At 36.6% G+C, this 16880-nt stretch overlaps 1 protein-coding gene across 1 annotated transcript in view; it reads right to left on the bottom strand.

The window, feature by feature from the left end:
* Positions 1-16880, bottom strand: part of ADAMTSL1 (ADAMTS like 1) — a 434771-nt gene that overhangs the window by 296616 nt on the left and 121275 nt on the right. Inside the window, exon 4 of the mRNA XM_063080424.1 lies at positions 8522-8758. Within this exon, the coding sequence (XP_062936494.1) occupies positions 8522-8758 (237 nt within the window). The remainder of the gene's footprint in view (positions 1-8521; positions 8759-16880) is intronic.

Below are 16880 nucleotides of genomic sequence, written 5' to 3'. Positions count from 1 at the left end.
TGTCCGCCCACATTGAAGGTGGATCTTCCCCACTCAGTCCACTGGCTCACATGCCAATCTCCTGCAAAAATACCCTTTCAGACACACCCAGAACTCACCCAGAACTCACCCAGAACTCAAGAAACAATGCTTTACCAGCCATCTAGCCATTTTTCAGACTAGTCAACTTGACACTTAAAATTAAACATCACAGACATTAAAGGCAATTCTTGTGAGGCCTTAGAATGAAATGATGGGCACGTTACTGGACACTGAAGTAAAGATAATCCCGGTTGTAAAGTGTCAGAGAACTTGGCTGAAGTATGTTTTGACAGTGAGTGGCAAGTAAAACTTTTAGGACCAAACTTGGATATTTAGCTGAGTAGATTTCCAAGCAAAGTGTGGAAGTACAGCCTGGTTTCTCCTTTCTACTTGACAGTAAAATGTGAGAGGAAAGAGATTAATTGAAGAATAAAGTGTTAAGCAAAAAGTTATTAGCACTTGATGATTTAAAAAATGTTTTAGCTTATCCAGATAGTGTACTCTGGTAAGAAGGCTAAGAGAGTGGCTAGACAACTGTTTGCTAAAGAAATTAGGCATGTGACTCATGGATTCAATCGACCATCTCAGAAGGAGCGAGGAATAGCTATGTAGGTGACCCAGGAAAGATCTGTAGAGGACCCCCTTTTCTGATGGCTTGGACCCCCATGAATTGCATGGACACTGACATGATTTCTGAGAATTTTATACCAGCAGAAACGCTGCCAGCTTGGACTAAATGGACAGAGATGGGACAAAATTAACGAACAAGGACTCTGAGAGCAGAGCCATGGATGTAGAGGCCTGGGCTGACTGAACCTCCTTGTGGGCTGAGAGGGCAGGGCTGCCTCCCTGGCAGGCATAGAGGACAGAGGATAAAGCCACAAGGATTATTCTCAGGTCTTGAAATCTAGTAGAATTTGCCCTAATGGGTTTCAGACATGCCTGGGAACTACGACCCCTTTTCTTCTTCCTATTTGTCTTCTGCCTATCCCAGCGTTGCATTTTGGAAGCAGATAACTTGTTTTCGGGTTTCACAGGACCACAGATGGAGAGGAATGGTGTCCCAGGGTGGGCCACACTCATCCCACCTACAACTGATTTTGATTTAGATGATGAAATCTGGGGTTTTTTGAGTTGCAAACAGATGATATTTTGAAGTTAGAGTTGATACCAGAATGGTTTAAAACTTTTGGGACTGTTGAGATCGGGTGAATATTTTGCACATAGGAAGGGCATAACTTTGGAGAGCCAGAGGGCAGGCTGGTATGGGTTGAAATGTGTCCCTCAAAAGAGAGGTTCATGTCAAAACCTCTGATACATGTGAGTGTCACCTTATTTGGAAACAGGGTCTTTGCAGATGTAATCAAGTTAAGATAAGGTCATAGTTCATTAGGGTGGACTATAACCCAATACAACTGTTGTCCTTATAAAAAGAGGTGAAGACACATACACAGATGGAGAACACGACGTGGCAAGAGAGGCAGAGACTGGAGTGATGCAATTGCACGCCAAGGAACACCAAGAATTGGTGGCCATTATTAGAAACTAGGAAGAGGCAATGAAGCATTCTACCTAGAGCCTCAGGGGAAGCATGGCCCTGAGGACACTTGGATTTTGGACTTGTGACCTTCGGAACTGAGAGAAAATAAACTTCTGTTGTTTTAAGCCACTCAGTAAAGAAGTCCACCTTGAAAAGAAATTTGAGCTTTCTTTAACCTTAAGGAAGAAAGAGCACTATTGAAATGATTCAAGCAGATGAGAAATGAAGTCAAATCTGCCTTTTAGAAAGAGTACCCATTTGCAGTCAGGGAAATGTAGCACAGTGACTACAGTTTACTTTCCTGTATATTGTCATAGCTCCCCTCAGAGTATAAATTCAGGGAGGGCAGGGACTGTGTTTTTTCCCCATCCATTCATATATTTCTAGTATCTAGCACACTGTGAATTCCTAAGTAAAAATTTGTTAAATGAATAATAATAAAAAGAAAAAAAAATGACTGAATTTTTTACAATAACCCTACACATGTATCATCCTGAGGAAAAATATCTTATTCAACTTTGTATCCTCAGTACCCAACATATAGCAAATTATTGAAAGAACAAATAAACAAGACTCAGAAATTAAGTAAATTCAACTAGTAAGTAGTCGTTAGTTTTATCTTTACTATATCAAAGGGGAGAAAAAGAAAGACTATGCATTAAATATTGTAAGCAACACCATGCTTCCATGTGAAATTAGATTGCAAAACACAGAAGAAAAAATGGCCAACCCCTTGTTTCTGACATCACCATCTTTGGAATAAGTGGTAGACATTTAATAGTAGTGACTTAGGTCACATACAGTGATGGAGAAATAATCATTCCATTTAATTCATTTCAAACTACTCACCACAGGAATTATTAACAACAAAAAGAATTTTTTGTTAGCAGTATGGTTCATTCTAATGTTGCCAGAGTAAAGTATAGACATCAAAACTCCATGATCCAATTTATTGCTTATTTCTGTACAGTATTATTCATTTTAAAACAATATTATATAAGGCATTACTTGAAAGGAATTCTCCTTTTCCTTTTTGAAATGCTTTATTTTCTGAAATAGCAACAAGCAATATTATAAATATGCAGATTCATTATAAAAGGATTTGTTTATAATCACACTTTTTCTTTTGATGTACATATATTAGGTATCATCTGGTGAATTCCATTAATTATGAAAATAAAGCACACTTTTCTCTATTTGCTTTCAAAACAACCTCAAAATTATTTTTAACAATAGCACGTGTTCAATCTGTGAATTTATGCTACTCTTTATATATATATATATATTTAAAACAGAAACTGGCTTTGTGCTTTACAACAATATAAATGGGGTAATTTGGATAATGAAAATAAATGAATAGCAGCATTACTAATAGAGCTGATCCTATTTGTGATGGCTCATTAACTCTACACAGGATGTAATTCACTGCCCTGGATCAGGAGTTCATAATGGCACAACATGGAGCTATTAGCAAAAGATGGTTGCAATAGAAAATTAACAGAAGGTCTGTTCATTCATTGGGAAGTTAGTATCACCTTTTGTATGTGTAACCATATTAAACCATGCACTCAGAAAAGCCTATGGAGGAAAAAGACAAAGAAAAGAAGTAACTTGGGTACTACAAAATACCAATAGCTAGTGTTTATCAAGCTTATATCAAGCTCTTTAAATGCATCTGATTATTTAACGTCACTGCAATCCTATCAGGCAGATAGAATTATTATTCTCATTTTGCAGATGATGAAACTGAGACTTAGGAACTTGCAGAAAGTCACACATCAATGAATGGTGGAGCTTAGATTCCAACCCAGGCAGTATGACTCCAGAGCCTCTGTCCTTAACTATTCATACTATGGCAAATTGCCTCCCTAGTTCTGCCTTATCTCCAACTTCACTAGTCTAGAATGATAACAAACAAATAAAAATCCCAGTGTTTCTCAGTCTGAGATGCAAGGTAAGGAGAAACACCAACAAACACCATGACCCCCTAAGGGTGATCATCAGATTCTAGGAGGGCGGGAGGGAAGGAAAGGGGAGAATGTGGTCTGAAAAGGTATGCTGACTCAACCTGTTGTTTTCATAATATCAATGACAGAATTAAAGCTGGACAAAATCTCGGCCTGTGGGATGTGAAGAAGAGATAACAGAGGGAGCATAGTTAGAAAATGCTGGTAACATGGGCTCTGACATCTAGTCTGCCATTAACTGTCTGTAAGATCCAGGGAAAATCACACAACCTAGTACAGCGATGTTTCTCAGGGCTGGACTAGATGATCTCAAAGGCAGTGCTTTCCAAATGCTGGTCTGTGAAGCACTGTTAGTGACAATTTCTATGCTCTGGAAAAAAAAGGAGAAAACAAGTACACAGTACTAACTTCCTCATCAGGCAAACTATATTCAAGTTAAAGAACTGTCCTTTATTCTGAAATTAGGTTCTTCCTACTTTCTCATTACTAGCATTTAAATTATGAAATGATGATGGTGAAAGTACTTTGTAGAAGGTCTCTTTTTGTTTTTCTGATGTTCTTACCTCACCGATTAAGAAGCTGATCACTTTATCTCACTCTGTAAACATTTTTGAAATGTTACAGGGTAATAAAATCCCATATAGGGAACCACTACTTTAATGCATTTTCCAACTCAGAATTTTCAGGGTCTTCTACATTTCTACATGAATTATCTGACTTGATGCCTTACGGTCTGAGACAATCCCCACAGATTGAAAAATAGAATTTAGGAAGGTTAAATGACTAGACCAAGATCACACAGTTCATTAAGTAGAGGTGGATTCCAACTCATGTCTTTCAATTTTAAATTCTGTCTGCTTTCCAATCTATAAGTGGTTCATGAATCTGGCCATACAGTAGAATCATAAAGAGAGTATTTTAAGTACACAGAACTAATGATTCTGAATTTCTGGGGGAGAGAGCCTAAGAGTTATATCTTTTAAGAGTTTTCCAGGTGATCCAGGCATGTAGCCAGATTGGGGGACCACTACCAAAATGGTACCTGCCTCTGTCCACTTGGCCTTATTAGAAGAATAGGAGCTTTGGGCTCAGAAAGAACTGGGTGTGCATGGGAAAGTCGTATAATCTACCTAAGCCTCAGTTTCTTCATATGTTAAGAAAGGATAATGATGTCTAACATTCAGAGTTGTAAATATTAAAAAAATATATGTAAAGTGCCTAGATATGGTAATCACTCAAAAATGGAAGCTATTTTCATTACTACTATTACTACTACTAGAGTGAATATACTACTTAGTATCATGCTCTATTATTGCCAAGTTAGAATTAGGTATATATTATGAATAGCAATGATTCTAGAACCTTCCTGAAGGAAATTTTACAACAAATGCAGGTAACCCCTGGGGACAGTCTCCAGGTCTCAGTTTCTGTGAAACAGCAATATCTGTTAACTGTTAAGCTACCTTCTGGCTCTAAAAAGTCTAGGACTGTATGGTTCTATTTAACAATTAAAGGCCCAAGCAATTTTGAGGAAGTGGCTCTAAGTAGTGTGTATTAAACAGGTATAACAGAAATAAATTGGTGGTTATGAATGACAAATCTCTATAGCTATGCTGTCATTTTCTATCAAGGCAAGACTGTGTCCAAATCCAAATATTTGCTTCTTCACAGTTTTAAGTTATATCTGCCTAGACTCAAAAATGTTTGAAGCAGCTTACAAAAAAAAAAACATTATCATAGGACAAAAATAAAGCCAGAGAAAAAGCTAAGAATCCCCAACAAATGGAGCAGAAAAGGAAGACATGGGAAAAATACAAGAGGGGAAATGATTTTTCTCAGGAAACTAGGAGAAGCCGTTTATAAAAACTACACATTTAATTTAGCATTAAAATTTCTGTGTCTTAGAAAACATGAAAATCAGGCTTTTTCTGAATGTTTCTTACCAAAGACTGAAAATATTAATCACGTATATACAGATGCAACCTAAATAAAGAATGTTTTCGAAGTAGGATGGAATTTATATATTTATACTCTTTTTGAGGTAGTATTGAGTGCTCCAACTTTTCTTTTGGTGACTAATTTCACTCTTGTCCTTCTGAAAATATACATGCTGCATTTAACTATGCCATGTTTATTCCTCTACCGACTTGCTATCTTCTGTTCCTCCATTTGTTTTATAAATGTCAAGTAGGCTTTAATTATGAAAACACAGGCCATGACAGTAGTAGTAGAAAGGATCCAAAACAGAACTGTGGTTATTAGAGGGGGGAAAGGAGGAAGAAGAGAGAGCCAGTGAGAAATTGGTTAATGGACATAAAGAATGATTACGTTTTATAATGATGAATATGCTAATTATCATTTGATCATCACATACCGTACACAAGTATTGATAATCAATTCTGTACCCCACAAATATGTATAATTGATTGTTTCCATAAAAAAATTATATCCCTTCCAAATCCATCTTAAGTTGCACTTTCTGCTTCCCTGAGCATGATTAATTTGATTTATTGCTTTCTACTCTCTGCCCTAGTTCTAACCAACATGAAAACTCCTCCCTGGTTTTACACTCCGTTTCCTCCGTGTCTGCCGCCCCTGCCCTGGCCCATGCTCATGTTGGTCTCATTTCAGTTGCTAAAACAGCCTCCACTCTGGCTGGCCTCTGCCTCCAGAGCCTTCTGCTACAGGCCTCCTATAACTGTGGCTCTAATAATCTTTGTAAATCAGAGCTCTGATGATGTCCTTTCATCACTAAAACTCTTTCTTGGCCACCCACTATCGACTTTGGTCCTGTTTGCCATTCCAGCCTCCATGATTTTCTCCCAAACTACCTTTCTTCTCTTACTGTGTACCTGGGGCTTACCCTGCTCTCTAGCCAAGCTAAATTACTTGTTAGTGCTTAAATGCAGTCAGTTGGAGTTTTTCCATTACCTTTACCATACGATTGCCTCTAGCAAGACATATAAAGAAAATAATAATCAGTCATAATTTCTATGTATTAGTCATAAGTCTTTTCAAATCTGGTATATTGTACATTTGCCCCCAAATCTAACAAGGCACACTCATAAGAATGTAAGTTAAGGAGGCATGTTTATACCTGTAACCTAAAGTTCAGAACTATCATTCCATATTTACTGTACATAAAATTTATCCTTTAGCTGCTGAGATAGGATTCTCTTTCAGTTGCCAAGGTACATGAGGCCAGCTGGCAGGATTAGTTTAGGGAAAAAAAACATGCCACATTGAACTCCCATGTAACTGAAACGAATGAAACCTAATTTGCTAACCTTTCTTATTTATTTCGGCTCATTCGGCAAGTGTAATGGAGTAGAAACAACATGAGACTGAATATCAGGAGACCTGGAATTTAGTCCCATTTCTGCCATGACCAACCATATAACTTCTAGAAGATCACACAAATGTTCTGGTCCTCGGCTTTTTATTTATAAAATAGGACTCCTTCTTGCTCGACTCAAACAGTGTACACACACATAATAAATTATTACTCTTTGATTTGCCATCTCCTACAACACAGCCCCTTTTCTATATCTATTTACTTTTCAATTCTCTATTACTCCCAAAGCTTTTGTAGATTCCATAATTCCATTTCAACAGCACTGAGAGTTTTAGAGGAGGAAGTAAATATCAAATATCGCAAATGATGTTCAAATATATTGCTTTTTAGGATAATGATTGGATAACCTCTAAGGCCCTTTCTAGCTTTAAAACAGTAAAATTCTATATTCAAATTTATATCTGAAAATCATATATCTCTTGTATAAAAAGAAACCTTCAGATATGTATACGTCATCTCCAGCCTCCTATCTGATAAATACTTGGACATGCCAGTGTCCCTCATGATTCTAAAACTTATGAAGTAAGACAAACTAAAGTATGTCTGTTTTTCTTGTATATACATAAAACCTTGCCTGACATCTCACATCCCCTATAGTATATTAGTTTTTCCTTTCACATCTGATACAGATTTAAGTTTTAAATAAACATATGAATTTAAAACAACAAATTACTGAAACATATTTTATATTTATCTTACTCATGATATTATAGACTCTGAAGAGAGAAAATTTCAACCAATATGGTCTTGGGAAAGGTAAATATTCTCAAAACGTTTCCTTTGTGAAATAGAAAAGTATATAGTCAAGAGTAGCAAACAGGAAAATATAGCAACTGCTTGCTCTGAAAACTAGGTTGGTCATTCTAATCAAAAAAGTGGACCTTGAAATAAAGATGGCAAATACATGGCAAACATACTAAATCTTCCTCACCGAACTGATTCTCTACCCAAAGGAGACATCGATGAATTCATACCAGAAATCAAACCTCTTTGCTATCCTGTTTTATTCCTGGCTGAAATCCAACCTAGACGACACTGCCATGCCTTTCTCTACAGTTTGTCTGAACTTTCAATACATTGGGAGTTACAGAAAAAAGTGACAAGTTCTCCTAGTTTACTTGGGAATTTTACAGTCAGTCTCACCTGAGTTATCCTGAAGTAAGTAAAAGAAAATCAATGCCTCTAAATTCACACACATATACACACACATGTACATTTCAGGGATAACCAAGCTAGAGGTAATTTCAAAGGCTACTACGTGATACATAATATTCAAGAATATTTATTCTTCCATATTCAAGAGACACTCAAATTACTTTTCACTGAAATTAAACCTCAGTTTTTAAATTTGTCACCATTTATGAAGTCCAGAAAGGGTAACAATGAGTGATTCATATAGTGGGACTCGGCAAAAACTATTTCTTTTTTTTTTTTTTTTTTGTCATTTTTTCGTGACCGGCACTCAGCCAGTGAGTGCACCGGTCAGTCCTATATAGGATCCGAACCCGCGGCGGGAGCGTCGCCGCGCTCCCAGCGCAGCACTCTACCAAGTGCGCCACGGGCTCGGCCCCAAAAACTATTTCTACAAAGACACTAAAACCTTCTGGACAAATTGAATGGAAAGAAATCAGCACTTACTTGGCATAAACCACTGATGCACATATCCAAAGATTCTGTATAGCATCGAGTACCATCTAAGACCTTAGGTGCTAGTTCCACAACCAGGGCTGTTCCTTTGGCTTGGCACTTGAGTGAACACGGGTTGTCAGGGTCGTTAGACACAGGAAGCCATTCATAAAACTGGCCGTGATGCTTGACGTCATTATGAGCTGAGCATTGCTGAGCTCGGAAGTCACCTGCTTCTGGTGGGCAGTCCTGGAGAAGAAAGCAGGAGGGACAAACACAGGTTAAGAGGACAGCCCCAAATAGAAAACTGGAGCAGCTATGTGGTTTGTCAAGGTCTTAGAAAATGAAGTAAATGTCCTGGTCAATTCAATGGAACCTACCATATCACCCTTAGAAGTTTTATAATTGTTTGGCCCTCAAAATGTAGAAATCTGAGCAAGTAATCACCAAGGAAATACACTTTCTGATTGAAGTTAAATGAGGAAGTAACAAGCTTGAAATAGATCTTCTGATTGATATTAGCTGGGAAATTAACCAGCTTGAAATATATTTTCTGAAAGATGTTGATTGGTCCATGAATTCCTCCATGTTGTGATATCACTTTGATTTTCTTAAGTAGAACATAGTAAAGTCAGAGGGTTAGTTGAAAGCATCTCTGTCCCTTTCAGTTCTGATACTGAGAGCTATGACAATTCTTTATTTTAATAACCAGCAGCAAAAAGTTACGATAATTTTATTCAAAAAATGTTTTTGGGGCTGTTTGAGAATTTTTTTTTTAGGACTTCGGTTGCACACTATCTAGAATTAAACATGGGGAACAAAAAAGAGAAAATTTCACTTATATGTGAATTAAGGCTGCACAGCAGAGTGAAAAGGGCATGGTCTTCCTCCTTAGATGGATGGGTAGCTGCAAGGCAGTGGGTGTCTTTGAGCCCATGTTTCCCAGTGTTTGGAACTCAGCTCTCAAGGCTGTTGTGAGAAGTTCATGAGCTGATGCCAGCCAAATACTGGCACAAGGAAAATACTTAGTACTTGACAGCTATTACTACGATTACTTAATGAAGCCACTGAAGAGAAAGAGAATTAGGGAATTCTCTCAATTTGAATTTTAAATTTTATTGTCAGAGACCAATTGGGAATAAGAATCTTTAAATGCATATTTTATAAAGGGCAATTTTAAATGTAGAACTATGACTAACAATAGCTGTTATCTAATGAATGATAAACTTCAGTGAAAGCAAGTAAGATTTAACTTTAAAAAGGCAAATATTGCCAATCCCTGGGAAAGGCTTTTTGACAAGTTTATTTCGTGCTACATGTCTTCAGATTAGGGTTTACATGCATTCAGATTAGGATACAGCTGTGAAAAGGCTTTTATTATGATTTTTTATCTTACATAATTTGCATGTGGCCTTCAGCAGTTCCTGGTTACTACATTAGCATTTTGAGAGTTCTCTTACACAGGTTTCTTTCTCCAACAATCTCTTCACATTTGAATAAGCCTTCTGAGAACAGCATTGCTCTACATTTTATAAAATGGAATTCTTGACTCTTTTGTAAAACTTTAGTGGTACTGTTGAGTAGCCTGTAAGGCTCCGACATTTGGGGGAGCACAAATTCTTTCTAGACAAAGTGAGGTATAAACAATTAAATACTCATTTAAGATGAATGTAAAATCACACAAAATGCAATATAAAGCCTCAAAGACATTTTACTGCTAGTATTGTATATGTTCTAAGAGTGAATAAAACAGCAGTAAAGAAAAATTTCTATAACAGGTACAGATACGTAGGTACCCAACATGCTTGAGTGATTTTGAACATCGTCTGAAAAAGGTATAACTAAAATTCATTACTTATTAATTTCTTACAAGATATGATACAGTTTAAAAATTTTTAAAGATTTATAAAAAATAAATAATATGTATGTGTGTTATACAGGATATATACTTGCTTCTTGTGAGGAATAAAACAAAAATCACAAGCTGCGAAACTATGTTATAAATCACAAAACGGGCAGCACAAACTAAATTTCAATGTTTTAACCCCAGCTTCTTTCAGACAATATATTCCAAGATAAGAGCACAGAAAAAGTGATTTAACATTAATTCTTCATGGACTCACATTCCAAAGACAAGGCTACAACTTGCCTAGTTTATAAATTCTACCAATATTTATCTAGACCTCACTTACTGACTTCTGCCTGAAAACAACCCTATAGCAAACCACAGCCCCCAAACTGTACATGTACCTTCCCTAAATTCCCACACTTGAGACACTACAGAGTCTCTGTGGACGTGCTGCTCTCCCCTGCTTAGCAAGTTTAATAAACTTAGCTTTGTACGATTTACCAGTTCCCTTGGTGGCCACTGCATGGGAGCTTCCACAGTTGAACCGATAATTTAATTAATAATATTTAAATAAGTGTTTTCATTTGCGTAATACCTGTCATTCCAGGAGTCAAGTGATCACTCATTAGCATAGAAGAAATACTGAAGTAGACTCAATAAAGCAAAGTATTGAGGAAATTGTTGGGAATAGTCCCAGATCTCTCTCATAATTACTTTTGCCTCCTTTTGTCTGTAAATACAGGTGAACTAGCTAAAAGGACATTCCCAGGTCAGGCTGAATCACTCTGCCTTAAAGTAATAAGAATACAATGTAATTAAGAGACCCCTTAGTACGAAGCAGAGATAATTTTCTGCATTTTTCCAACTCTAAGAAAAGAGTGTCAATTACATGTTTTAATTGATGTTGCTACATCATCTTGGTACAGATGTAATACTCCTACAGAGTCTCTTATGAGTCTCTTCTGTTCAACAAAATGTGCTGATTCTTCCCACCTTTCCTAAAATAAACAAGACTCAAATGTAATCAAAGGAAAAACTAGTAAAAAATGAAGTTACATCATTAAGACATTTAGGTTTTGTTTTCTGTGACAAACAGTACACATATTTAGGCCCATTATAGAGAGTCCATATGCAGACAGATGTTCCTGTTTGCAATTCACCTGTATCTAATGGCTTCAAGAACACCTGTTACAGATTTTGTGAACCTTCACAACTGGAGAAGTATCTCTGAGAATAATAATACCTTTATCCACTTTTATCACTACTATCTTTCCTTCTGCCCATATTTTTGTAGGGGTTGGAAAATCTATTTTGCTAAATTGAGAATGCACTTAAAACTGAAATTCAGAGTTAAAACCTGAACTTGAACCTTTTTAATGTTTGAGTTTATTTGTACTTGGCAAAATGCAACTTCCTGTTTTAAGAAAAAGGACTTAAGAGGACTTATAAAACAGGTTCAGAAAGCTTCTTGGACATCAAATAGCTCTTACAAAATAACATTTTGATGATTTAAGTGTAAATGAATCAGAAACATATGAATCAAATTTCCCTTGAAATACACGTTTAAAAATTAAAGGAAGAAGGATTTGGCAAAATGTTCTTTGTCTGAACCCAAAACATCTCAAGTATAGTTCAAGACATCCATTGAACCTCTAATGCATCTGGGATCATCCAGCTGGAGGAGTAGAAACTCATGCAAAGTCACTGTAGCCTCTTGTCCCACATGTACCCTAATAATGATTATAATAATAATAACTAACAGTATAGAGATTTACTATCTGCAAAGTTTTTAGTTTTTAATTGTAATTTGGTCCACAAAACTACTATACTTCATGATCCTCTTAAAAGTCAGATGTAGAAACTGATGCCCTAACTGCTTTGAACAATACTTAACACCTTTTACTGGGCATTATCTCTAAAATATCAGTTTCTGGAGAGATGTTTTATGATACCACAAGTCATCAGTTCTAACCATGAGAGGTGGTTTCCCTTAGATTACACTGACTATAGAACAAACTAAACATATAAATGTGGGATTTCTGATCTCATAAAACCTTAGTGATAGTAATAATAAGCTTTCAATTGGGATATTTAAAATAAAGAAGAAAACAAATGAATTATGATATACTTTTGCACTAATCTTGGCTCAAAAGTAGTAATGATGAAGACAATTAAAAGTACTCAGAAGGGTAGTGACTATTTGGACCAAACACATCCTACCCCTCACCAACAACCTGGCAAAAAACATGGTGTGGGAATGATGCATTGGACTAAAGACCCCCAACTTCTAGCCTCTATACATCTCCAGAAACACAATCAAGTAGAAATAAGCAAGAGAAAGGAATCTAATGCCCTGCCCCACCCCCCACCCCTAATCTCCCTATTTGCAACAAACTTCAATATGCCAGTGGATTGACAGTTCTGTGTCAGGTTACCAGGCTAGCACTTCCTTACTCTGTAAACATATATTTTCTTTGAAATAGTCAGATAACTGCATGAATTACTGTATTTAGCCATTGAATGTAGCAGTTTTTCCTCTTTATTTCTTTAAGCACACAATTCTAACCATGTCAGAGCTTTCTTCTTTAAAAGCACAAAAATAAAATCTGACCTTTTATTTGCTCCCGTTATAATTCATAAAGTCAATGGAGTTCTGCCATATATGAATCCAATTCAAAACATTTTCTGGTTAATCAACTAGCCAGTGGGAGAGATAAGATGGATACCAGATGTCCCCTGATGATGACAGGTAGATCAGATTACACTGTGGGACAAAAGAGCGTCAGGCTTCCCAGCGTTTACCCACTGGGTGAAATGCAAAAGATTATATCTCAGCAGCTAAGGTGGCAGCATATGAAAGGCCTCTAAAATGGCTTTGAAAAAATATACAGAATATAGATTCAGGCTGAGGAGAAGCATTACTTTTTCTTTATTTTCATTCTTTTTAAAGAAGACATTTTCCTTCCAGAGGGACGTCCCTCTGCCTTACCTTTGACCTTAAATATTCAGTGGTTGGCCTATTCTATTAATTTTGCTGTTTCATTTAACTTGTTATATGAGTGCCATGGTATAAATGCCACATTCTGGTTCTATGCTTTATTTATAGAGTCAATGTTAATACCTGATAGTATCAAGAAAATACTGGAAATTATATTTAGATGACCACATGTACTATAGTAACTGAAAAAATTCTACTCTCCTCATCGCCTTTCCCTGTCTTCGAACTGTTCTTCTAAACTCCATAACACTCTTCAATACTGTTTTAATCACTCCCTCTCCAAAAAAGTTACTGTACAAGAAAACAGAATTACAATTGCTTAGTAAGGCATCTTCTCTATCATCCAACAATTCTGGATCACCACTTTATGATAAAAACATATATAGAAATTTATCAGCTATTTGACTTTAGAAAATCTTATCAGTTCTAAGTTTTACTCTCAAAACACAAGGAATCCTCAATTTAACAGTAAAACAGGAAAATATTACCCGAAAAATTTCCTCTACTATAAGTGGACGGAGGCTCTGGAAAATATACCTTCTAAAGCTCTCAAATCTCTTAGCACACTTAAGAAGATGGTGGGCTCCCTCTTTTGTATATTTTAGTCTTTATTACTTGGCTTTCTGTTTCCTTTCTCAAAGATAAGATGAAACCACTGAGGAGTAAATATCCATTGACACAATCCAGTCTACTATGATATTTTGTTCTCAGAAACATACCAATATTTCAGTTTCTACTTCCAACATGCCCCCCACCCCCCACCCCAAATGCCAGACTCATATATACGACTCCATCCTTGTCAGGCCAAAAACCTTAGAGCAGTGGTTCTCACACTTAAGCATGAATCAAAATTGCCTGGAGGCCTTGTTAAATGATAAGGTTGCTGGACCCCACCCTCTAGAATTTCTGATTCAGTAGACCTGGTGTGAGTTTCAAGAATCTGCATTTCAAACTGTCTTAGGTGATGTTAATGTTGCTGGTTTGGTAACCACACTTACAGTCATCTTCGATTCCCACATCCAAAGAGTACACAAAAAGATGAAAAGATATCCCATGCTTCTGGACTGGAAGAATTAACATTGTGAAAATGTCCATATTACCCAAAGTGATCTACAGATTCAATGCAATCCCCATCAAAATTCCAATAACATTTTTCTCAGAAATGGAAAAAAACTATCCAGACATTTATATGGAATAACAAAAGACCATGCATAGCCAAAGCAATCCTAAACAAACAAACAAAATAATAATAATAATAAATAAAGCTGGAGGTATAACACTACCTGACTTTAAACTATACTACAAAGCTATAATAAACAAAACAGCATGGTAAAGCATAAAAACAGACACACAGGTCAATGGAATAGAATAGAGAACCCAGAAATCAACCCATACACCTACAGCCATTTGACCTTTGAAAAAGGCACCAAGTCTACACCCTGGGGAAGAGACTGCCTCTTCAGCAAATGGTGCTGGGAAAACTGGATATTCACATGCAGGAGCATGAAACTAGACCCACACCTCTCACTATATACCCAAATCAACTCAAAATGGGTTAAAGAATTAAATATACATCCTGAAACAATAAAACTCCTTAAAGAAAACATAGGGGAAACACTCCAGGAAGTAGGAGTGGGTACAGACTTCATGAATATGACCCCAAAAGCACAGACAACCAAAGGAAAAATAAACAAATGGTATTATATTGAACTAAAAAGCTTCGGCACAGCAAAAGAAACAATCAACAGAGTGAAAAGACAACCAACAGAGTGGGAGAAAATATTGCAAAATATACATCTGACAAAGGATTAATATCCTGAATATACAAGGAACTCAAACAACTTTACAGCAAAAAACCAAATAACCCAATTAAAAAATGGGCAAAGGAGCTGAATAGGCATTTCTTAAAGGAAGATATATGAATGGCCAACAGACACAAGAAAAAATGCTCAACATCACTCAGCATCTGGGAAATGCAAATCAAAACCACACTGAGAAACCATCTCACTCCAGTTAGGATGGCTAGTATCCAAAAGACTAAGAATGATAAGTACTGGAGAGGTTGTGGAGAAAAAGGAACTCTCATACACCATTGGTGGGATGCAAAATGGTGCAGCCTCTATGGAAAATGATATGGAGGTTCCTCAAACAATTACAGGTAGATCTATCATGTGACCCAGCTATTCCACTGCTGGGAATATACCCAGATGAATGGAAATCATCATGTCAAAGGGATACCTGTACTCCCATGTTTATTTCAGCACTATTTACAATAGCCAAGAGTTGGAACCAGCCCATATGTCCATCATCAAATGAGTGGATAAAGAAACTGTGGTATATCTACACAATGGAATAATACTCTGCTATAAAAAAAGAATGAAATACTGCCATTCGCAGCAACATGGATGACCTAGAGAAAATTATTATATTATATTATATTAATATATAATATATATATATATATATATTAAGTGAAACAAGTCAGGCACAGAAAGAGAAATACCACATGTTCTCACTTATTTGTGGGAGCTATAAATATACAAAAAAATAAAGGGTGAGGGGGGAAGAAAACACAACAATCACAATTCCTTGAGCTTGTCAAGACAAGTGAACAGATATGATGTTTGGGGGGAGGGGAAACAGGGAGGAGGAAAGAGGAAAAGGTAAAGGGACACAAAAATCAACTACAATGTATATTGAGAAGTTAAAAATTTTTTTTAAAAAGTGCAGAATCTGACCACAACCGAGTCCCAGCCACCGTCTTGTCTTGCCTGCATATTTGCCATAGTCTCCTAACTGATTTCCCTTCTGCCTTCCCTCTCCTAGAGACTTTTGTCAACACAGTGGCCAGAAGCACTAAAGCATAAACTAGATTGTGTCACCTTTCTGCTACAACTCTGCAGTGGATCTCCTCTTTATTCAGTTTAAAAGCCACCTTAGATAGAAGTAAAGATCTGGCCTCCATTGTCCCACTCACTTGGCTCTGGTCACACTCGATTCCCTGCTACCTCTTTAACATTCCAGGAACACTCTGACCTTAGTACACAAGCATTATTTACTCCCTTTGCCTGGAATTCTCTTTGTCCAGATTCCAAGGAGCTAATTACCTCACCTCCATCAAGTCTTTACTCAAATATCAGCTTATCAATGAGGCCTTCCCTGACTACTCTATGGAAAATTGCCACCCCACTCCCAGTACTGATTCCTCTTTATCCTGCTCAATTTTTCTTTTTTTCATAACACTTAATCACCTGCAAGTATACCATATAATTTACTTATTTATTATGCTTATTTTTTATTGTCTGTCTCCTTCCACTAAAGTATAACCTCTGAGAGAACACGAATCTTTGACTGTTTGGCTTGCTGTTGTATACCAGGTCCTCAAATATTTATTGAAAGAATGAATGAATAACACTAAATAAATGAAATAGAGGTCATATTTTTCATAGTGGAAACTTCAATTCTGTTTTCTTATATCTTGCAGGAATATAAATCTTTACGGTTTTATAATTGATGAAATATCT

Source organism: Cynocephalus volans, chromosome 16 (genome assembly GCF_027409185.1).
Source record: "Cynocephalus volans isolate mCynVol1 chromosome 16, mCynVol1.pri, whole genome shotgun sequence".
Classification (NCBI taxonomy): domain Eukaryota; kingdom Metazoa; phylum Chordata; class Mammalia; order Dermoptera; family Cynocephalidae; genus Cynocephalus; species Cynocephalus volans.
This window is presented reverse-complemented; position numbering and strand designations above follow the sequence as displayed.